Here is a 23944-nt window from a genome sequence, read left to right on the forward strand (position 1 = left end):
GCTTTTGAAGGTATTATTTGGGCTTGAAGATGGAGTGTCCTTTATATAATAGATCTCTTCTTGCCCAAAGTTTCCACACAAGCAAAAAGAAAATTCGACATCAGGAGAACACCACAAAGTTACAAAACAAGGATTCAAGTTCAAATGAGAAAACCAGAACAAATCCTTTATCTCAAGCCTGCTGAGTGCCAGAGACTTGGATTCTTTGCATGAGGTTTTTCTTTAAAACCCTGATTGTGCCCTAGTTGTTTAGGACATCTTGTCAAAGTCTTCTTTTCTGTTGGGTGCTCCGTTTATGATTTAGAAGTGCCAAGAACCATGTCTATCAAGGGAATTAAAGCTTTGTTGAGGTTGTTTGGTCATAGACATCAACAGTGTCTTTTACTTGTCATTTCTTGGTGACAAAATCGAAAAATATCAAGCTGTTGGGGAAACACAAGAGTACTACTGACTGAAGGTAGAAGCTGAGACCAAATTATCTCATGAGAACCCCCGGCTTATTCCATCTCTTGCCCCAGCTTTTTCCACATCTATCATTGAAACAGAAACTCTAATTGGCTGACAAAAAAGTTACAAGCGATCCAGTTCCTCATTCACTGTCCTTTTGCTGTGATTTATTTCACATCACACCCAGCTAAAAGCAATCGATGGACAAATGGTGTGTGATCATACCTGCTAAAATATGAAGTGTGCACAGCATACTTCATATCGTAATGATTTCCTGAACTTATCAATAAACACAAATATAAATAATTTGTCTAATTGAAAGGGGGAAAAAATTACGTTCTATTGTAATAAGCATAAGTCGACGTATAAAAGAAGTTTAGACGTATAAACTAAAGTGAAATTTTCAATCATAGACCGATTGATTGAGTCATAAAATCAAACACCACAACAGTTGTAAAACTTTTATTGTTATTTCTGTACACCAGTTGCACTTGAGATAACACACAAATGCAAACTACTCGAACTAACCTACTAAGTCACACTGAAACTTACAAACTTGTGAATTGAAATGAACAAATCAAAAGCTTTTTTTACATCTAAGGGACTGAGTCATGGCTTTGAATAGTTAATTATATCAGGGATTTTCATGGATTTTTTTTAATTATATTTCATAAATAATATTACAACCTGTTTGACAGTGAATAAGTGTACAAAGAAATGGCAAATATCTTCCGAAAACGTTCATTATCTCAACTATAGATTGCTCTTTTGAGGCACGAATATCACCATGACATATAACATGGTGGCAACAGTGCAAATATTTAATTTGATTAGGGCAGGGTGTCAGACTCGACTTCCTGTAGGGTCATAACACTACCAAAAGCACCTAATCAGCCAATTACCAGTGCCTACATGAGCTGATTGTGGTGTGTTAGACGGGGAAAACACACAAACCTCAACTACTTTCTGTGTTAGGGAAACTACTAATTACTTTTAGTATCAATACTAAACAATGAAATTGTAATATTCTAGAATTGGATATTTGTCAGATTTTCCAAAGGTTCACCTCAATCTTTGGATCTGTAACATAACGTAAATGATGCATGTAAAGTTCAGCGGGTGATTATTGTAATTCTCTTCTTTCTTAATCATAGCAAATACTCCCTTTCCTTATATCTCCCTTTCACCCTGTTTCAGGTGCTCTCAAACTCTGCTCCCTGTTTTAGATTAACATTTGTCACATTATTATTGCATGCCTTGTGTGACATTGTTTTGGCTATAGGCACACTGCTTACTCTTTGCCTTTGTGTTTTTCTTACAGTGTAAACGGTGAACGAGCTGAAGCTGAAATGGACCGGCTGTTTTTCCCAGGTTTTAATCTCCAAAAACAGCAGCTTCAGAAGGTTTCTGGCTCCTTCATGTGGTGAGTCAGGGAATGTCCATCTAGGTTCTCACCTGGAGGTAATGCACAATATATCATTATTTGGCCACCTTAGTTTATGTTCATCTGACTGAGGTCTCTGTTATTAACATGTCTATACACAGTGAATCCAGTGATTAAGTTACTTTTATATTAAATACATGTATTCATTTTCTATTGTAAAGTAATACTGCACTTACTGCACTATTTCCTATTGTGAGTTGATTAATCATCACTTCATCACTTGAGTGAAGAATAGTCTGTCTGTCTGTCTGTCTGTCTGTCTGTCTGTCTGTCTGTCTGTCTGTCTGTCTGTCTGTCTGTCTTGACTAAAGACATACTTTCTTTTTAATGCCAGCATGTTAAAAGTCTTTTATTCTGCCTCACTTAAGGATTAATGATAAATTTTTCAGTCTGCTGACTTATTCTAGATCTTGCTAGATCTTGAGAAATCCATTACTTAGTCATTTAATGAAGTAAAAGGGAACAAATTGGCCTGAGCTATGACTCAATATTACTTTTTATGTTACATAGGACAAGAACATTTGCTCTTTTTCTTTTGCCAGAGACTAAACCTCTTTGCAAAACTGACCATAAAGATTGCAGGCTAAACATAGAAAAAGTTAATAACTGTTGATGGGAAGTTTTCCATGGGAAACTCACTATGTTATGAACTGTGTAGTTTACAAATGAAACCAAAATAACTTTAGGAATGTATAGGCCAGGCAAGCATTTACTAGCTTGCTTATTTAGAAAGGGCCTTTATTTACGTATTCATTACAGCACAGTGAAATTTACTTCACATATCCCTGTTTGTTAGGATGTTGGAGTCACAGGGCTGACCATGATAAGGTGCACGAGACAAGGTTAAAGGCCTAGCTCAAAAGCCCAAAAGTGGCAGGTTGATGCAGGGGATTGAACCCCTGTCCTACTGATCAGTAACTCAACAGCGTTTAACCACTAAGCCATCACTGCTTCCTTATTTATTCATTTCTTTATATATTTTAGAATACTTATGTGGGCTTTTATGGAAAATTAATCAATACAGAGGTCCTGTTAGCACCCTTTAGTTTATTATTTTCCCCAAATATTACATCCTTTATTAATTAATTAAATAATTAAATAATTCTATAACGTATAAAAGGGTAAAGAAGATTTTTACCAGTCACATGTACATTACAGCACAGTGAAATTCTTTCTTTGCATATCCCAGCAATGTTAGGAAGCTATATATTTTAAAGTCACATTCTGTGTTTAATAAAGCAAGTTTGTCCCTTTTATCACTCGCATTATAGCAAGAATAAACAGGTTTTTCTCTTTTCCGGAGACAGTATATCAAAAAAGCAGCTTGTCAAGAGAAACTGCAAAAAGTGTGACACAGTCTGGAAACTAAAAGTTACAGCTTCACAAAGCACTGAGAAACATTCCAAAAATGCTAACTGAATATATCCCTACAGAAAACAGTCTATGAAACAGTGTATGAATTACTATAAATAATAATCATCTGTGGTCAAAGCCGCTGCTATAGAGAATGAATTGACACCTTTCAGCCAATCAGAATCAATAATTATTAATATTCCACAATAAACTGATGCTTTCTAATTAAACTCTCATGTATTGTAGTACGTATCCTCTGACCCATTTGCAGCTGTCTTGTATGTTTGTCCACTCTGGCTAAGTCATTATGTGCCATGAGAGAGGCCTTGCAAAAGGCCTCTGTTCTGTCTGTTTTGGAGAGAGTCCTGGAAAAAAAGGATCTTTGTACTGTAAGTAGAGCATGTTCCTATGTTGTTGCATATTGCTTATAAAATAGGTTTAGGATATAAGTTCCATTTTCAACTATTAAGAAATTCTTGTAGGTCCATTAATGCTGGAACAGGAATGAGCAGTGCATGTGCTTTAGTCAAATGCATGCAAAATAGAAGAAAACAGCCAAAACAAAAGAGCAACTAGGAGGAGCGATGCCCTCAACCAAACCTCAGGCATTATGGATTATACATTTGACCACCAATTTCCTGCTCCATTTTATATGTAAAGATCATTTTCATATCAATATAGATCTAAAGTCTGTTAAATTTAGAACTGGATTATGGGTTCAGTGCTTAGGATTGCAGAAAATATTTTGGCTCACTCTGTGGATGTTGACCCACACCCTGCCCCAGGCCGGGAGACCAGTGAAGAGCTCCCACCCTCCTGTAATAACAGACATGTGTGACACCGATCAGCACTCTAACTAACCTCTTTCATGTTCTTTAGCTGGGCTTAGTGGTGTATGACTTAACAAAGTAAAGGTCAGATCCCATTTCAGTTGAACAATCAACTTTGTTATTTTTCTGCAAAAGGCAATTGATGCAACATTTCATGATTTGTTAACAAACAACAGAAATGCTGCAAATTATCATATGCTAAAAGTCAAGTGGTGCCCTGTTTATTGTAGAAAAATGTCCACAAATGCAAAGAATCAAATTCTGTCAAACTCTCTTGTCTTTACCAATGCTTTTGAAATGTCCACATAGGAATTATAGCATTTAACTGTGATCTCAGACAAATGGAATAGATGTGATAACCTTCTTAATTCTCTTTAACCTGCTAGCTTTGAGGTTATTTAGATACTTTAGAATCAAAAGTGCCGTGGTGAACTGTTTATGAACATTTAAAGTGATTGTGGTGCAGATTTTTGATCCAGTTTCAATACTAGCTAATTGTACAAATGTAATCCAATAGAGACATTTTCAATTAGTGTGTATGGAGATGCATTAGTGACTGCATCTGTAACATTCTAGATCCTGATGCTAGATCTTAACATTACTAAAATAAGAGTGTGTTTATCTTTGGGGAGGGAAGAAGGGTGTGAATGTGAAGGGTGGGCTCTTTTAGTGGCTACATTTGTTTCAAAGATGGCCAACATCAATTACATTGACTTTAACTATGGGTTACTTGAAAAATCGTAAAAACAATGGATTATTTTTTAACAAATTTTCACCTTCTTAAGTGCCCAATTTAATCAGTTCCCTCCGACTGGGATAAACGAAAATCAATGTGTATCTTCAGAGCTGTGAAACTAACCACTTTATCTTAAGGTTGTTTTTTTTTTTTGTTTTTTTTATGTAATGCCATAGAACAGATCAATGTACATCATATTGTAACTATCAAGCAAGATATATTATTTTCTTCTGGCCTTCTGGCCATGGACAAGATTTGAACTTGTAATCCTCCAGCATTAGGGGCAAAACAACAAACAGGACAATCAATGAATTGTTGCAAAATCCATTGGCTATTTGTACCATTGTTTCAGTTGTACATTTCCAGATTGGAGCCAGGCCTTAATGCCAGATACAGAGTCAAAAACAATATAAATGTCCACATTGGTCCTAAAAACCTTGCACGTAGTCATCACTATATGAAAAACTGGACTAAAAAAGTCTAACAATTCCTCATCCTCTGCCTTTGCCTGTGGTACATTAACACATTAACCAGGATCTGCTAGATGTATCTGTCAGCTCTCTGGCTCACTTCTCCACTTTGATTATATTTGATTAACTGTGCACAATGTGAGCCGTAGCCACGTAAAATGAAAGGAAACAGACGGAGCCCAGACTTTATGGATCTGTCGCTATAAGCAATGGAAACAAAGGCAACTGTGTGCCATCTTCAATAGCTAGCCATCATTTAAGCAAACCACAAAGCGTCATTTGCATCTCAGAGGTTAACATGACACAAGAGTTTCACTGTTCCAAAGAACAATAGATGGCTGAAAGCATGGTGAAAGGTGGGCGCTTAAAGCCAAACTAGAGCCCCCACTTCACTACCATCAAAAATGTGTCAAATGGTCAATTTACACATTGCCTACACTAGTAGGGTTTAGTCACTGAGAATAACAGACGTTATCTTTGTGTGTATATATGTTGAATCTTTGGCATGGTTTTATTAAGCTTAGTCACTATGTCAAATCAGGAAAAGCAATGAAACTCAAATGTTATGGAGTGAAATGCAGAAGTTCTACCGTCATGAATGACATCTTTAGATGGCTAAAATGACACTATAAATATAGCTGATTACATGTCCTTCTGAACCATTCAAGTTCTCCAGAATCACTGTAAATCACAAAGGACACATAGAGATAAAACTAAACTTTTAGATGAAACACAGCAAGCCATTCTTAGGCATTACATTACCTAACAATTAACTAACAATGAGCTTTTATAGACATTTATAGACTTTGCCTTATAAATGCAAGACTTAAATAGCTCAAACTTTTTAAATTACATTTTTCAAACCATTCACTGGTATGAAATGTCATGGTTGTTTGCATGTTCACTGGTATGAAATGGCATGGTTGTTTGCATGTTCACTGGTATGAAATGGCATGGTTGTTTGCATGTTCACTGGTATGAAATGGCATGTTTGTATACAAATTCTGTTCACCGCCGTCTAACCGTAAGCACAACACCACTTCAGTTGACTTAATCTGATCATGAATACAAGAATTCAAGTAAATATACAGTCATTTAGTCTGAGTGCTTTCCAACATATCAAACTTCAAGGAAGTTTTCTACACATTTGAATGAAGGAACAAATGAGACATTTGCATGTACCACAGCCTCTCTCCATCAATATAAAGAGAATGTTCTTCTCCCAAAGCAATAGTCATGATTAAATACTTTTTTTTTTTCTACTGTGTTTGCAGAAGGATGTAACTCAGTGCTGCTGCAGTCTGTACAGGGTTTATCTATTTATAGTAGGACATAGAAATGCTAAACAAGAAAGTGTCACTTTTTTTTTTTTTTTTTTTTTTTTGCAATGCAGTCGCAAGTTTTCTGAGGAGGTTGGGCTCCTAAAAGTCACCTTGCACCTGCCTCACACTGTTCATGACTATTACCATCCGACAGATTTACAAATCCAGCCACCCACACATACACATCTCTTCGCACATACTGATAGACTATACTGCGTATTCAAATATAAAACCAGGACACTTCAAATATAAAGTCATCCTAAAAATGTTGACTTCCTCCCACTGTCCCATCCTCTGCACTGCTGTTAGGACAACAAACGACAAGATGATTTAAGAGACATAAAATAAAAACTTACCCTTTTTTCCTCAAGGAAGGCAGAATGTGACAGAAGAGTTCAACCCCCCCTCCCTTAGGGATTCAGCTGTGTTGTCACTGCGATACAGTCCACCCTGAAGAGGCAGAGAAAGTGTCCCCCAGTGCTTCCTGTGCTAGGGAGATTCAATGCTCTGTGGTTTAAGGATGGAACAACAACAGAGTTCCCAGTGTCTAAGCCAATCATCTTGCTCCACTGCCCACCAAGCCCCTCCCACTCCCCCTGAGTTCCTCAGGCTGAAGCTGGAGCCAGAGCCAAGGCTACCGCAGCATCACAGCAGGATAGCAGCACAGACCAAGTCACAGCCACGACTCACAAGCTCCACTCATGATTACTGGGATTAGTAGCTGATGAACACATCATTCATCATTACTGCACAGGGAGAAATGTCCTATTACGTCACTGTCCTATTCAAGGATTCTGTCTCTGTGCTCCCATGCTGGGCAATAGCTCTGTATAAACAGCACTGCTTAAAGAGCAGAATATTTGTTTTTGTAACTTAATCCTCTAATCCGAGGGATGTGATGGCAAGCTTCAGGTTATTTTACGTCACTTGGTTAAACCGTAGCTATCACTAATGACACCTCATTGTTCTCTTTCCCACAGTCTGCCTCATGAGCCTCACTGACAGCTGCATCGAACAATCCAAACACTAGCATGAGCCTTGAGGTGAAATATTTGCTCGGGGTAATTTATTGAACTTCAGGTCGTTATAATAAATAATGTATTAAGGAAAAGTTTGCTTTTCTATAGTCCGAATTAAATCCTTTATCTAGTTTTATTTGCCTGAAGTAATGCAAAGAATCATCTAACTCATCCAAGAATTCTGTTATTAGTAAAGCTAAATCTAATTTAAAATGAGATAGAAACACACACACACACACACACACACACACACACACACACACACACACACACACACACACATGCATGCATGCTACTAAGAGTTTGATTAGGGTTACATGGGGAGCCTGAAGACTACTGCAGGAAACTTAGTGCAAGAAGCATCTATTAATGGGTACCAACTTATCACAGGGCATAATTGCACACACACACACACACACACACACACACACACACACACACACACACACACACACACACACACACACACACACACACACTACAGACAATTAGTAAGTGCTTATCAGCCAACAAAATGCCTTTAGATTTGGGAAGGAGACTGCAGTACCCGAAGGAAACCCCAGAAGCACAAGGAGAACATGCAGACTCAGAGAAAACTCAGAGAACTCCCAACCACAAAGATGTAAAGCACACAGTCTAACCACTAATCCACCATGCCCCCATGCAACCAGATGTTTTTTCCCCTGCTCATTTTTTAGTCAAGAGGGTTTTATTGCTTATTTATCCATATAACATGTACACCGTAGATTAAAAAGTATTTAAATATAAAAGCTGACTTTGTAGCAGAAGGAATTGCCCTATAGCAGCCTTACAACTCTGGGTATTTAATACATTTGGTTTTACTATGTTGACATTAAAATAGTTATGATGAGTTATGAGATTGTTACAGTGTCCATGCAACCTTTTTAGTTTTTTTTTTTTTTTTTCTCAAAGTTTTTAGCACCACTGGAGCAGATTATGAATTTATGCCTTGCTCAAGGGCAGATCAACAACGATCAAAAGAAGGGCAGAGAATTTACAATCCACAGATGTTTACTGATTAAATTACTAGTGCATACAATCTGTTGGTTTGGTAAAGTTGATAAGGTTTCCAAAAACTCTGGGGTATTGATGAATGTCGTCTGCATTATAATCATCCTGTGGAATTCTCTGTTATTTCACTTGTGGGAATAAGTAATAAACTAATACTTTTAGGCCCATAAAATCAGCAACTAATAAAATGTGCCTTGTAACCATGTCTCTCTCCAAAAGAAACATTTTAGGGAAGAGAAATATGTGAATACTTATGCATTCAACAATATTTACACAGCCCCAATTCCCTAAAAAGTTGGGACACTGTGTAAAATGTAAATAGAAACAAAGTGCAATAATTTGCAAACGTCATAAACCAATATTTTATTCACAATAAAATATAGAAAACATATCATATGTTTGAACTGAGGAATTGTAATATTTTAATTAAAAAACAAGGTAATTATGAATTTGATGGCTGTAACACGTTTTTAAAAAGTTGCGACGGGGCAACTAAAGTCTGGGTAAAGTAAGTGTTATCAAAATGAAACAGTTAAAGAAACATTTAGCAACTAATTATGTCAATTGACAATAGGTCAGTAAGATGATTGTGTATAAATAGTGTATATTAAAAAGGCAGAGTCTCTCAGAAGTAAAGATGGGCAGAGCTTCACCAATCTGTAAAAGAAAATTTTAGAATAATGTTCCTCAACATATAATTGCAAAACATTTGAATATCATAATTTACAGTACATTATATAATTAAAAGTTTCATCCCAAAGGTTTTCAATAGGGATAAGGTCAGGGGACCGTGCAGGACACTCATGTCTTTTCATTCCAACCTCGGCAAACCTTAAAGCTTGCTTTGTGCTCAGGATGCTGAAAAAGGTTTGGGCCTCTTAGTTCAAGTAAATGGAAATTGTAATACTACAGCATACATGGACATTCTAGACAATTTTGCACACGATTTTCCCACATGAGTGTGATAGAAAGCTGTCCACAAACTTCTGTCCATATAGTGTCCATGTCTGTCATTGACATTCTGCATGATTCTACAATCGGTTTTAAAAATAAAGCACCGTAGTTATACAATTGGAATTGTATAAAACTATTGTAAATGTTGTCCAAAACAATCTTATTATAGGAAATAATCTTATTTGCAGAACATTTTTTTTATGGATTACCCAAATAAAGCAGTATATATTAATGCCATATTTATTCATCCCATAATTCTTTCCCACTGTGGGAGGGAATGATTGTGTCCAGACACAAGTAACTGATGACAGTCACAAATTAACAGAAGTAAGGAGTCAGGATTTCCACCAAATGCACTCATGAGTCTGCGTTTTGTGCCTCATGATTAAAAATAACCTCTCTTCAACCACATCATACAGGTTATGATGATTCACTCAGAAATGAGGATAGACAATAAAAGCAATGTTCCACCCTGGGCTCATTTGAATGCATTTAAAACCATTTATTGACCCAGTTAAACCCCTTCAACAATCTGAACATTACTGCATGTGGTTTGCTAATTTAATAGAGAAGTCACTGGGTTCATAGACGACACATACACTAAAAAGAGTTGACAGTTATTATATTCAAAACCACACTGTCTTCAGGCTGTAATGAACTTTATTTACTTTTCCGTTAGCACATATCTGTTATTTCCAAGTTTGTGCGGTGAGCATCCACTTTACAAATATTATAAAATTTTATTTTATTTTTTTTATATATTGCCAAGTCATGAACATGGAACGACCGCTAACTATAGGATAATCTTTCAAACGGCTGCCTTTTTTTTATTTGTCTCAATTGTTAATAATAATAAACAAATATGCGTTAATATAAAAACGACAAGCTATTTTATGTTTTACATTTATTCGTCCTTACTGTACCAAAATTGAACCGAACCATGATTAATAACCGAGGTACGTACTGAACCGTGAATTTTGTGTACAGTTACACACACGTTATATATGTATTATATACAATTTTCTTTAAATGCAGAATTTATTCAACTCTAGAAATGGCTCTGTTGTTTTTGTGTTGTTTCTTTTTTTTTTAACAATGTACTTGTGCAGTCTACCATCATCATCACCACCCAAACGTGTTGCTATGGTTCACCTCCTGTCAAGCTCTAAGGCCAAGTTGTGGCATAAAATATCCACAAATGCTACAGCCCATCTGTTTGCAATAACCTTTGGTCACATAATCTCAATGACACCAGGCTAATGGTTTCAACCGCATCACAAGCACAAGCTTTTTTTTTCTGTTTCCTCTCAACCACATTTAATATGTGCACTAAAGCATCTAATCTGTTCTCCAGCATCCAGAATTTTTTTCTATTTTGCCAAACCACTTCTTATATTAATGTGGTTACAAGTCTTGTCTCAGACTAAAAAAAAAGTACATATTTAGGGCTGTCATTTGGCATGATGAATCCTATGAGACATGGCCCAGGCATTTTTGCTCAAAATTAAGTTAACAATGTTGAAATAATTTTTTCATCTTTCTAAATCAGGTTGGAAATTAAGAGGCAGATAAGAAATTACCGACATGGAAGATGAACTGCTGGTAAATGTTATTGTCAATGTCAAGTCAAGTCAAGAGGCTTTCCTTGTCATTTCTACTATATACAGTGATACACAGTACACACTAAAATGAGACAACATTACTCCAGAACCCTGGTGCTACATTAAACAACATAGATCTACAACACAGCACAAAGCTACTTAAAGTGCATTGAGTGCAAACAGTGCAGACAAAAAAAACAGTATAGACAGACAGAGAACACAAGACAGTGTGGGACAATAAACATAACACAAGATAGGGACAAACACTATGCAGTGCAAAAAAACAGCAAATGGTATAATATGGTTATTTATAAATAATAAACAAATGGTGTTGGAATGGATTGAGATGAGAAATAAGTGTGTGTTAAGTTCAGGTTGTACAGTTCAGTAACACACAGTTGAGTGTGTGTGTGTGTGTGTGTGTGTGTGTGTGTGTGTGTGTGTGTGTGTGTGTGTGTGTGTGTGTGTGTGTGTGTGTGTGTGTGTGTGTGTGTGTGTTAGTTCTGTGTATTGAGGAGTCTGATGGCTTGCGGGAAAAAGCTGTTACACAATCTGGATGTGATACCCGAATGCTTCTGAACCACGTTCCTGATGGCAGGAGGGTTTAGAGTGTGTGTGAGGGGTGTGTGGGGTCGTCCACAATGATGTTAGCTTCAGGTCCAAGTGGGTGAGGAAGAAATGGAGGGTTGTGGAGACGGTTTGGACAATAGGCAAACTGCATAGGGTCCAGTGAGGGTGGAAGCTGGGTCTTTATGTGCCTCATGACGAGCCCCTCGGAGCACTTCATCATGATGGATGTAAGCGCAACGGGATAATAGTCATTGAGGCAGGAGACAGTTGACTGCTTCGGCACAGGGACGATGGTCGTCGTCTTGAGGCACGTAGGAACAAAGTTGCTGCTCAGGGAGCTGTTGAAGAGGTCGGTAAAGACTAGCTGTTCTGCACATTCCCTGAGCACTCTGCCAGAAATGTTGTCTGATCCAGCAGACTTAAGTGGGTTAACTCTGCATAAAGTTTACGTTTTTTAAGGAGACTTGTAAAAAATTAATAGATTTTAATCTATATTTTGCCAGCTTCTAATCAAGTAAAATGTATAAATGCAAGTGCAATCAGTCAAGTTGCACAAGCACCTTGTTTTTAAGCTTGATTTTTTCTGCCTCCTCGTTACAGAGTTAATCCAATCTTTATTTCATCTTTATTACAACAAGGAAGAAAGAGGCTGCCCCATTTCTATTGTTCTCATGATAGGCCCCAGATTTACCACAACCCTGAACAGGTTCAAATGTTTATAAATGATAATTCTATTTATAACTATCTAAATGTATCTACAATCTAAACTGCATTGCAATAAAGATTAACTAGTTTGACTGGTAAATGTTATAGTTCCAGTTTGTGTCTCGTGTTAGTCACTGAGTCAGTAATTTTTCCATAAAGAAATTTAATTGGAAAAGCACCCTTAAGCATTCTTTTTTTAAATACAAATTTATTGTGACCTGCTGCTTCACACATTCTGTACCATGACCCAGTTTTAGTTAGACTGCATTCGCTCATAAAAAGCACAGGAGAATACTGTTAAACCTCATCATGCAAAGAGCAAGTGATGCCACAAAATAATTTTAGAGACCACCAGAGTAACTTGATTGTTTGTACAGCTTTAGTATACACAAAGAAAAGCCAACTTCCTTTAAAATGTAGCACATCATCTAATCACTCTTTGTTTTTCAAAAGCACAAAAGCATTGGTCAAATTGAGATCCTGCAGATATTTATTATAAGTTACTGATCTTTCCCATTTTACTGTTAACATGTACAGATCTGCATTTTCTGTTTTAATAAAATAGTGGTTTCCTGAAACCTTTAGTACATGAATCATGAGCTGCATTAAAAATGAGGCAGAAAGGACATAGAGACTATAATTGGAAAAAGTAATTTACCCTTTAGAAAAGTTTTTATAACTATTTGAAACAGTTTTAATGCGACTGTTCATGTAAATGTTTGTTTAATTGCATAAAGTGAATTTTGGGGAAAATGACACACTTTGTTAGTTTTGAGGGTTGTTTGCATATTGGATCATTTTTTTCTTTTTGTTTTTTTTTTCTTTTTGTTTTTTCTTTTTTTTTTTTTTACAAAATTTACTTCCTTGACTATATAAGCCTTCTTTTTTGTGGCATTTAAAATCTGAACAGTCATTCTTACTGGTATATAACACTAGAATCTATCTATATTTGAAATTTGGTCTATTTCCAGTGATTCACGATACAGTTTGGGAAAGTCTGTACACATGATGGCCTCAGATTCCAGTTCTTTGCTGACAGGAGTGGAACCTGATCTGGTTTTCTCCTATTGTATATCATCCACCTCAAGGTTTGATGTTCCGTGCATCCTGAGATACTTTTCTGCGCAACACAGCTGTAAAAAGGTAATAAATTGGATGACTATAGCCCTCTTAGCTCTGAACAATTACAAATACCATAATTTTCCTTCATTTGGATGTTTCATGTGAACACTACCTGAAGTTCTTGACCTGTAGATGAATCTTCTGAAGCACTGTGCTGCTGCCACATGATTGACTTATTGGAAAATTGCATTAAGGAGCAGATTTAGAGATGTTCCTAATGAAGTAAGTGAGTGAGTGAGTCTTTTTTTACATGACTATTACTATTATATAGTTCAGGGTGTCAAGATTGGTCATGTAGCATGAGTTTGACATGATGAAGTAAGGGTCATTAGCATAGTGAGAGAAAAAATGCAGTTGCATTTGCCCTTTATGCATCAGAAATGTCAAGCTCATGATCATTTCCCATAACTAGTTTTCCAGTATGCTGGAATATGTCTCACAAAATCTTTTAAAATTAATTTATGTTCTTATTTACAACCATCTGTAGGAGAATGCTGATGATAAAGCTGCCATGAAGGAGGAAAAGAGGAAAGCCAAGATGTTGAGGTTTTCGTTGTGAGTGACGAGGATGGACAGGATTAGAAATGATCTTATTAGAGGGACAGCGCATGTAGGACGTGATTGAAATGGTTTGGACATGTGCAGAGGGGGGATATTGAGGCGGTTTACGGATGTGGTGAGGAAAGACATGCAGGTAGTTGGGTTGAAAGAGGCAGATTTAGAGGACAGGGGAGTATGAGGACGGATGATCCGCTGTGGCGACCCCTAAAGGAAGAAGCTGAAAGAAGATGTTCGTATTTACAACCGCAAACCAGCTCAATTCATTGCCGTTGCAACAATTTAACCCTCCACATGGGGGAGCTCTAGGATTATACGTATTAATGTTTAGTACGCAAAACAACACTACTCAGACATCTACACCAATATACTAGTGAAAAGTCTTTATTTCTTTATAAATATACATTTTAAAACACCGTTCACATATTCGATTTCACATGTATAAAAATCAGAAAGTGAAATCATGTCCTAGACAAGGACAATCATGACAGTACTAAGATAATATGAGCACTTTATCTGCACAATGCTTCCTTCCTTAGCATTTATATTTCAGAGACATGCTGTCTTATCAGTCCTGTCCCAAATCGCCAATAGTGTAGTATTATCTGAACCCATATTTGCAAATATTTTCTGAATAACAGTTCTGGTCTTGGATAGGCCTTTTGCCTTCATATCCACCTAATCACGGTCAGACAGGATCTGATCCAAGATCAGAACTTAATCATTTAATTAGAGGTCCAGATAAATGCACTGGCTCCTTCAGGGACATTCATATTGTCCTGTATTTCTCTAAAACTGAATGTAGTGCAAACGTTTTGTAGATTACTAAAGACAGAAACAGACTATATGTCTATATCAGCATGCTTTCTAAAGCTGAGAGGAAGTCCAGGGAATGTAGGAGATAAAAATAGTTAAGGTACTGGGGGAGATCTTTAATGCCTGGAAAGGGAACTGTATTATGAATTAGTAATTTTACCAATGGTGGACGGGTCGAGACAATTTTTACTCTTGTAACTACAGACCTTTCATATAAGCTCATTTGTTACAGTTATGGGATAATACGTTTCAAGATATATAGCTAAATGTAAAGCTGAGAATTTAAAGTGAGGTAAATCTGGCTTCATATCCAATGTGTTCGTTTCTAAAGTAGAAGATTCAGGAATCCAGTGACCACCAATGTGCATTAAGGTGTACAACAATAAAGAGGTTGCAACATTTATAATTCCTTTCAGCTATATTTGAAGTTATATTCATCTTTATCTTCTTTTGAACCAACTTTAGACCTATTTGTGCTATACGTTATTTCTCAAAAATATAAATAATCCTATTATAAAAAGTACAGTAGGCCAGTAAACAGCAGTGCTCAAGTACTCCATGTGAGTCAGATTGTCATTTCAAAATAATTCCTGAAGGTGGTTATTCCTGTTTGCTCTCGATGCTGTTGTTGTTCTGGACCTTGTCGGTACTCCGCAGAACTTTGGGAAGTCTCTTGCCCTTGGTGTATGCGTGATACCAGAAGTTAAGGAACAGCAGGAGAAAGACCAAGCCGTAGAGGGCGATGATGTAAATGAAGATGGGGTACTGATAGGGGCAATCCTTCATAAAGAAGTACTGAGCAATGTGAGTGGTGATGATCATAAACTGTGTCTGTACAAAAAGAGTAAAACAGAGTTCGTTTTATGAATAAAAGTACAAATATATTTGATTCAGAAAAAGTGTCCTCATTATAATACAGATAAAAATTATGTTTTACATTCAACACCTACTAGCTGGATAGATGTCAGGTGCTTCTTCCACCACAGAAACTTCTCATAAGCAGGTCCCAGTGCTGACAGGCCATAGTACGTGTACATTATTACATGAACTATGCAGTTCAGCAGGGCGTGAAACGTTCCCTGGCCACCTGGAAGACAAGTTTTGGTATCTGAGCAAGTCCCGATTGTTCTTTCTTAAATACAACAGTTCGTAATAATCAACTCATAATAACATGGGACAATAATTCCCCATTGTTCTCCACAGTTTGGTCACCTGCCTGTCACTAGAGAATTCTTCCCAATCACAATACAGCTACCAAACAGAAAAAGTGTAGGCCAACATTTACTCGAAACACGCCAAGCCAGTCAAGTGTAGCCTTTCGAAACTGAGGCTCGTGCTGCATCACAAAGCAGTGTAACAAGCTTGGAGGAATGCACTATCAGCCATAATCTATCTATGAGTTCATCAGTTCAGCAACCCAGAGCCTGAACAACTAAGCTTTACTATGATTAATGTATGTCTATTTTCTCTGTCAGTATAGTGACTTATGGTTTTGAAGAAAAATAAAATAAAATCCTTCAGAAACATATCATCACATGTATTGAAAATATTAGTGGGTTCAAGCAAAAAGATTTCTAGGAATCATTCGTGGTTTAACTTTCAGGCCTCAAATCCATTACATGGTCCTTAAAATGGCCCTCGTATTTTTTTTTTTTGTAAAGTTCTGTATCAGTACTATTAACAGAAACATTCATCAATGGGAAAGTGGATTTGAGCACACAGAATTTCACATGAACAAAACAGTGTCCATTTCATGAAAAGTGCTGTTAGACATCAAAACAGGGGGTTATGTGAGCACGTTTATCGAATCAGCTTTCTGCTGACTCACTGGTTAACATGTCATTTCCATACACAATGCCACAATTTACTCTCATGTATGTCTATTTTACATAAAACACACCCTAATGTATGCAGGTACTTCGATACTGAGCCAATAAAAGAAAATAATTCATTAGATCTAAAGAAAGAAAATGGAGAGCAGGAAAATAAATCTAATAAGGAAGATCAATTCTGCTGTTGCTCAACAACACTGTCAAGCATGGTGGGAGATCCCAACAATCATTTAAAGTTAATAATAGACAAGTCTCTTTTTTCACTCAGTGAAACAGCACTTTCTCCTGTATAACATTACAAAACTAGAAAGTGGTGGTGGGAGAGGGAGGGGGGGGGGGTGCAGCTTGTAGTCTAATAAATAGACAGCAGTGTAAATTCTCGCGTTTGTGTTGAGTAATACAAAAAGAAGAGAGTGTACCTGGAGCAAACTTGACACCAAACCACCATGTGAATGGCATTATGGAGTGATGGAAGACATGCAGGAAACTGATCTGGTTATTCTTTTTCCTCAGCACAAAGAACACCTGGCCAAAAAGGACATGATTAAACCATTACTAAAGGGAGCAGATGGGCTACAGCGACTTTTACTGCACTCAATGCGTCACCTTTTTTTTGGCTTACTTACTGTGTCCAGCAATTCAATAAATTTAGAGAAGTAGTACAGCCAGCATGTGTGGGCCATCTAGTAAACAAAGAGCTCAGTGTTATTTAGAATTACGTCACCTTTCCCCCCCCATATCGAACACATTTCAAAAAATTCATTTACGTTTTTAGCATTTGTCAGATGCCGTCATCCACAGCAGCTTACAATGATATCACTTATACAAGTGAGCAGTTGGGGGTAAAAGGATTTACACAAGGGCCACACAGTGCCATTCTGGTGGTGCTAGGAATCGATCTCACAACATCCCGTTTTGAAAGCCATCATCATAACCACTAAACTACCACAAGTAATCATCATAGCAAATTGCACACACCCACTTTTCCCTTTCAGTTTATATTAATGATCCCTAGAAGCAATAATAATAATAATAATAATAATAATAATAATAATAATAATAATAATAATAATAATAAAGTAAGACTTTAATTTCCAAGTGTACATGTGAACTTACCCTCATAGCCTGTGGGGAGTGGGAGTAATCCACCAGATCACAGCTAAACGAGTAGCCTGTGCCCCAGCCAGACATCACAAACTACACACACACACACACACACACACACACACACACACACACACACACACACACACACACACACACACACACTGTCAGATACATCACAATTCTTCAGTGATTATGATTTAAAATGTTAATACTTTTGATATACTTTATCTTTAACATTCATGCTTTTATAATATTGAAAAAGATAAATAAAGGATTAAATGAACAAACAAAAGATTTAAAATAAATAAATCTGCATTTACACCATTAGTCTGTTTACTGCGTCTAGTGAAATATATACTTTTGGTCCTGTAAAGGTACCTGTAAAACCATTTCATTTACTGGCCAAAAAGTGATAGATAATCCTTTATTAGATGTGCACAGAACTCACTCCAGCACACAGGACCCTATTTTATTTAGATACTATAAATAAGTATTTTATTTACTTTTTACACCTTACAGATCATTTTATGCGCTCACAGCTACAGCAAAATACTGCAGGCCAAAACACGCAACATGTCTGGGTCAATTTCTAAGCCAAATTCATTTCTTCGTATGATCGAACCTGGAGCTCCCTGCTCAAACACATCAGGGTTTATGTACACAGAACTACTCGATTTCTCCTAAAGAAATTCAGCAGCTATTTCTAAATATCTCCATTTACTTATTTCAGTCAATATATTACTCATTGACAATGTTATTGTAAAAGAATACAAAAGTGCACATATTGCGGTGACATTGATATTAACTAGTTATGAATAAATAATTTATGTATAGAACTTTGCAAACATGCATTTCTCCTCAGTCATATGTGAAACATGACCATTTCATTAGAAATGAGGAATTGTTTATATTACAATTAAAAACAACAAACATTCAGTATTCATTTGTTTAAAACATTATTTGTGTAGCTTGTTAAATACATACCCATAATTTTACTTCAGGAAGTCTTTGGTTTGAACAACCAAAACCAAAGCCTTGTGACTTCAACACACCAATGCTTCCACACAAAAAAAAAAAAAAGCAAAACACTAGGTGTGGTGTAAATACCTCCATGCATTTTTTAGGTGTGAACTCGGTCAAACCTGATTTGCATAAGGGTGATGTTAAAAAATGGAATCAAGTGCAACATGTTTACTATTGATGCCTTAACATGTGTTACTTTGCAATCAGAGGTTTGAATACTTGTCTCTTCAAATTTCTAGTTCTTTTACTTTAATAGTTCATTCATTCATCTTCTCCCGCTTATCCGTAATTCGGGTCGCGGGGGCAGCAGTCTAAGCAGATTCCCCAGACACTTCTCCGTGTCCAGGGATCGGGCTGTCAAGGCCCCCGCCTTCGACTGCTGCCCAATCCTCTCAGCACCGGTCCCTTACGGTCCCTCCTGCAGGTGGTGAGCCCACGGGAAGGCAGCCCCACGTCGCTCCGACGTCACGGCCCTTGATTTATTTTTCTCGTAAGGGTCCCCTGGAGCATAGAGGGTTAAGGGCCTTGCTCAAGGGCCCAAGAGTGGCAGCTTGGCGATACCGGGGCTTGAACCCCCGACCTTCCGATCGGTAACCCAGCGCCTTAACCGCTGGAGCCACCACTCTCCCTTCAATCTAAATAGTTCAATTTAGATTATTATATCATGTAAGGGAAAAAAAAAGCTAATTTTTAGATTTCGATTTTTGTGTACCTCGTAACACATATAGAGAGAAAGTGCCACCACGGTGAAGTTGTAGATCACGAGGACCCTCTTCAAATCAAAAGGCTTCCTGTTTTCCATCAGCTTGGGCCCCAGTGACACCACAAAATAGATATAGGCACCAATGATGATGGTCTGAGGCAGAGGAGAGGACATGAGCAGCCAGTCTTCAGTCCTCGGGTCTAAAGCATGCAAATATAATGAGATCTCAATAAAGCACCAACTGTGGCCATATAACTCACTCAAGCAGATTTTGTGTCTGTGATGTTGGCTTTTCATTTAGTCATATTTCAGTTACCAATATATAAATATGACACTGGTCTTTTTCAGGAATGATATAAATAGCAGACTATCATCATTTACAAAATTAGAAAAGGTAAAAAGGTGTAAATGTTCAAAATAAATTATCAAATTTTAGCTTATGGTTTGTTTGTTCATAAAATAGCAGGACCTTTACTATGTGTTTATACTTAGCTTACGGAATATTGTTAAATGACTTGTGGATCATTTTACCTGCATCTTTAATCCACTCGTCATATAGTTGCACAGCGGTAGAGGTTAGCTCATTAAACACCATCTCTGCTTCAAAGAACATGAGAAAATGGTTAATGACTGACATAAGAATCTGCCCAGACACACATATGCATACACACACACACACACACACACACACACACACACACACACACACACACACACACACACACACACACACACAGTGTATGCTATACTGTATAGAGCCAACCTTTTATTCATTCAACAAGTAAGCATTGGTTACAGGTTGTTGATATGTAATATTGATCATGTATTTTTCTTTCTTTTTTTTTTTTAAGATGTTGAGGTTTCTTTGGGAGTGACGAGGATGGACAGGATTAGAAATCAGTTTATTAGAGGGACAGCGTATGTAGGACGTTTTGGAGACAAGGTGAGGGAGGCACGATTGAGATGGTTTGGACATGTGCAGAGGAGGGACATGGGTTATATCTATAGTAGAATGGTGAGAATGGAAAAGAGGAAGACGAAGGAGGAGGTTTATGGATGTGGTGAGGAAAGACATGCAGGTGGTTGGGTTGAAAGAGGCAGATGTAGAGGACAGGGGGGTGTGGAGACGGATGATCCGCTGTGGAGCACCTAACGGGAGCAGCCCAAATAAGAAGAAGATTTTGCTTTCTTTTTGATGTTTACAGACAAAAGCAAGACCAGTGAACACCTACATTTAGATGATACAGTGTTGTGACAAATAAAGACAACCAAAGATTAAAATTAAACATTTTTACCACAATGGCTTATGTTGCTAATAATGTGTAATTTATTAGTATCAATCTGTCTTTTGTTATTAACCTTTTAATCAGAAAATCTGTATTTTTCCAATAGTTCATGTCCAGCATGTAAAGACATTTTGTGCTGATAAAGGTCTTCTGATTTTTGCACCTTTCTGAATTAATCTTGTTATAATTCCTGCACTATGCCTCCTGTATTGAAATTGCTCAGCAACTATTTCTCCATGAAGATTCCTCAGTATTTATTTACTTGCATTATTTCTGTGTTACAATTCCAAAAACAATTCCAGCATTACGATTATTTAAAAAATTCCATCATTGTAATTCTTGTTTTGACTGCAGTCAACATTCCTGTCTCACCCTTCCACCATTATGTTTCCTGCACTATATTTCCAGTCTTATGCACTGTGTTAAGTATCCTGCATTACAAATCCTGTTTCATTTGAACACTGTAAAAAAAAACAACCACAAACTGGATAAAGAGAATGGTATGAGTCCTGCAAATATGTTTAACATTGGGCAAATCGACTCTTCTAATAACAATTGCCACGTCCTGGTGGTCAGCTGTGATATCGCACACCAAGGGCAATAAGAGTCAAAAGCTGCATTGTCCCAACTAACAATGTAATCCTGCTATTGTCCCTTTTCCTAAGACTCCTTAAACAACAGACCAAGTGTTAAGACACAATGAGCTGTCAGTCTGTGGTACGCTTGCACTGCTCCGAACAGACCCTAAACTGTTCTGATTGGCCGATGTCAAAGAAAAATGTAAACCAAACAAATGGGACAGTATTCATGGCTAATCCCATTCTCTCTGATTGCATAAAAGATTTAGCACATTTGTATGTCAAAAAAGCTCAAGTGTCAGTGAATTCCACCACAGTACACACAACTGTGTGTCCGTGGACTCCCTCAGCCTTAATCCTGTCTCACCCACGACTGGATATTTTGTCTTTTTGGATCTAATCTTGAATTATGTAATGAATAGGTTTAATCCAAACCAAAAAAAAAAAAGTATGTTTATAAATATTCAAATTGGGGCCTTATGTATCCTGTCCTATCCTGTGATAAATGGCAATTAATAAACTGTTCATGTTTATATCATGAGCATAATATATGAACAAAATAAGTCTGGGAGAAGGAAAAACTAGAGCTGTAAATTCTTGCAAAATGGTCAGAAAGGTATAAAATAAAAGCATACTGAAAGAATTATATTAAACTTCACACCTGATACCTAGTGGAGAAAGAAAATGCACTTGATACCCACTCACCATGTTCTTTATGACCATGTAGTGTTCTAATAAACTACAGACTGAAACATGATTGTCTGGATACTGAAGTAGTATTAATTAGAGCGAAATCAATCCCCAGCTACAAGTTGGGACAAGTCGACTAATCTCCTGTGAGCCAAACAGGTAAAGGAAGTAGCCTAAAAGTAGGCACACCTGCGGTTACACAGGTTTTAACACCATATTACCTTTACAAACTGTTCCACAGGCAGCAGTTCAGAAATGGTCATATATATATATATATATATATATATATATATATATATATATATATATATATATATATATATATATATATATATATATATATATATATATAAAAAGAGCTATAAGAAGCTCATCTAAAAGCATCAGAAGAACAGCAGTATAATTAATGATACAGCAACACAAACTAAACTTCCAGAATACAGATACAGGAATGAAAAAAAAAGACATGAAAAACGCATTTCTGATGTAGAAAATGCCACTATATAATGTATATGCTAATGCAAAGAATACGTATTAGTTTTATAATAGTATTTGCTGGGACACGCACCTGTTCCACTCTTCTTCGGTTCACCACTCTTTCTCTCTTTCACACTCTCTCTCTTTCTCTCCGTCTGTCTCACGCTACGCTCTACACTACTTTGACAAAGGCACAGCATCAGCGCTGTGATTGGCCATTCCGTCGCTAAAACCCGCCTGTGAACACAAACTAACCTATCATAGCTCTTACCAATATGCTATAGGGAAAAGTCTTGATTTCATTCGGTCCATGGCTTCTCAAACTTTATTTGTAGCCACACAGACTGTAAACTAAACTTTAGTGCATGATAAGCTTATTTCTTAAACATTATTTTCAGTACAGTACCATAGTCTGGTATAATGCATAAATATAAATACATAGTACATAATATGATACATACAGCTTTCAATTCTATAGTAAATTGTTTAAATAGGTTATTTATTTGTAAGCAACTTTTTTGTTTTTTGTTTGGGAGGGGGTGTCATTCTGCTAAAGAGATAATTTTTAGTACACACTTGGATCTGGAAACTATACTAAAGCACTAGTCTGGAAGTACTGCCCATCACAGTAGTGGTGCAAAGTATCTGAGTAAATGTAGCATTTTTTTTCTCTCTACTCGACTACATTTCTGATTTAAAAATATTATATATGTAATTTTAAGTTCACTAAATATTTAACAATGAGTTACTAATTTGCACCTCTGTTGAAGATGGCATTAAGACTCAACACTCCCCTACTTACATCTACTGCCTGTGAGTAACTTTTTAGCACTGCTGGACCCATTTTCAGTCCAAAAAGAGCTAGAATGAATTTCTAATACTTTAAGAACCAGGTGAAGATGAATAAAAATATTGCCCCTTTCTGAGACTGAGTCAGCTCTAAATATTCAGTTGTACTTAATCTAAAATTATTTAGTTTAATTGTATTTGTCCATTTAATATTTTTTTGTGAGATGATGCTATAATTTTATTTGTTAATTGAATATACCTTTTTAAGTAACGGAGAGTGTGTTAGAGAAGTGAAGAAAAGAGTGCAGGCAGGGTGGAGTGGGTGGAGAAGAGCAATAGCAGGAGTGATTTGTGATAGAAGAGTATCTGTTTATAGGACTGTGGTGAGACCTGCAATGTTGTATGGATTAGAGACAGTGGTATTGAGTAAAAGACAGGAGGTGGAGCTGGAGGTAGCAGAGCTGAAGATGTTATGATTTT

General features: G+C 36.8%; 2 protein-coding genes and 1 long non-coding RNA gene across 7 annotated transcripts in view; 1 reads left to right on the forward strand and 2 right to left on the reverse strand.

Moving 5' to 3' along the window:
* pde4d (phosphodiesterase 4D, cAMP-specific) overlaps positions 1-7113 on the reverse strand; it is a 168714-nt gene extending 161601 nt beyond the window's left edge. The window contains exons 1-2 of one of the 2 annotated variants that reach the window (XM_083555345.1): positions 6959-7078; positions 5927-5961 (exon numbers count right to left, since the gene is read on the reverse strand). The gene's annotated coding sequence lies outside the window, so the exon portion shown is untranslated. Of the gene's footprint in view, positions 1-5926; positions 5962-6958 lie in introns of both variants that reach the window. The other variant, XM_083555344.1, reaches the window with a different exon arrangement.
* On the forward strand, positions 1798-15549 carry LOC310733973. Its single transcript, XR_014535946.1, has 3 exons — positions 1798-1870; positions 13455-13626; positions 13738-15549. It is a non-coding gene; the product is annotated as an uncharacterized lncRNA (long non-coding RNA).
* Positions 14532-22890, reverse strand: elovl7a (ELOVL fatty acid elongase 7a). 4 transcript variants are annotated; one of them, XM_083555438.1, is made up of 8 exons: positions 22767-22890; positions 20176-20241; positions 19654-19844; positions 17928-18008; positions 17438-17494; positions 17231-17336; positions 15930-16066; positions 14532-15810 (listed from the first exon to the last, which is right to left on the reverse strand). In XM_083555438.1, the coding sequence occupies exons 1-8, from the start codon at positions 22873-22875 to the stop codon at positions 15580-15582; spliced, it is 978 nt and encodes a 325-aa protein (XP_083411564.1). In that variant the 5' UTR covers positions 22876-22890; the 3' UTR covers positions 14532-15579. The 4 variants fall into 4 exon arrangements, with proteins under 4 accessions (XP_083411564.1, XP_083411566.1, XP_083411563.1 ...); XM_083555440.1 differs by having other exon boundaries at positions 15917-16066; XM_083555437.1 differs by having other exon boundaries at positions 20176-20244.
* Positions 22891-23944: the final 1054 nt, after the last annotated feature.

Source organism: Silurus aristotelis (assembly GCF_946808225.1).
Source record: "Silurus aristotelis genome assembly, chromosome: 11".
Taxonomy (NCBI): domain Eukaryota; kingdom Metazoa; phylum Chordata; class Actinopteri; order Siluriformes; family Siluridae; genus Silurus; species Silurus aristotelis.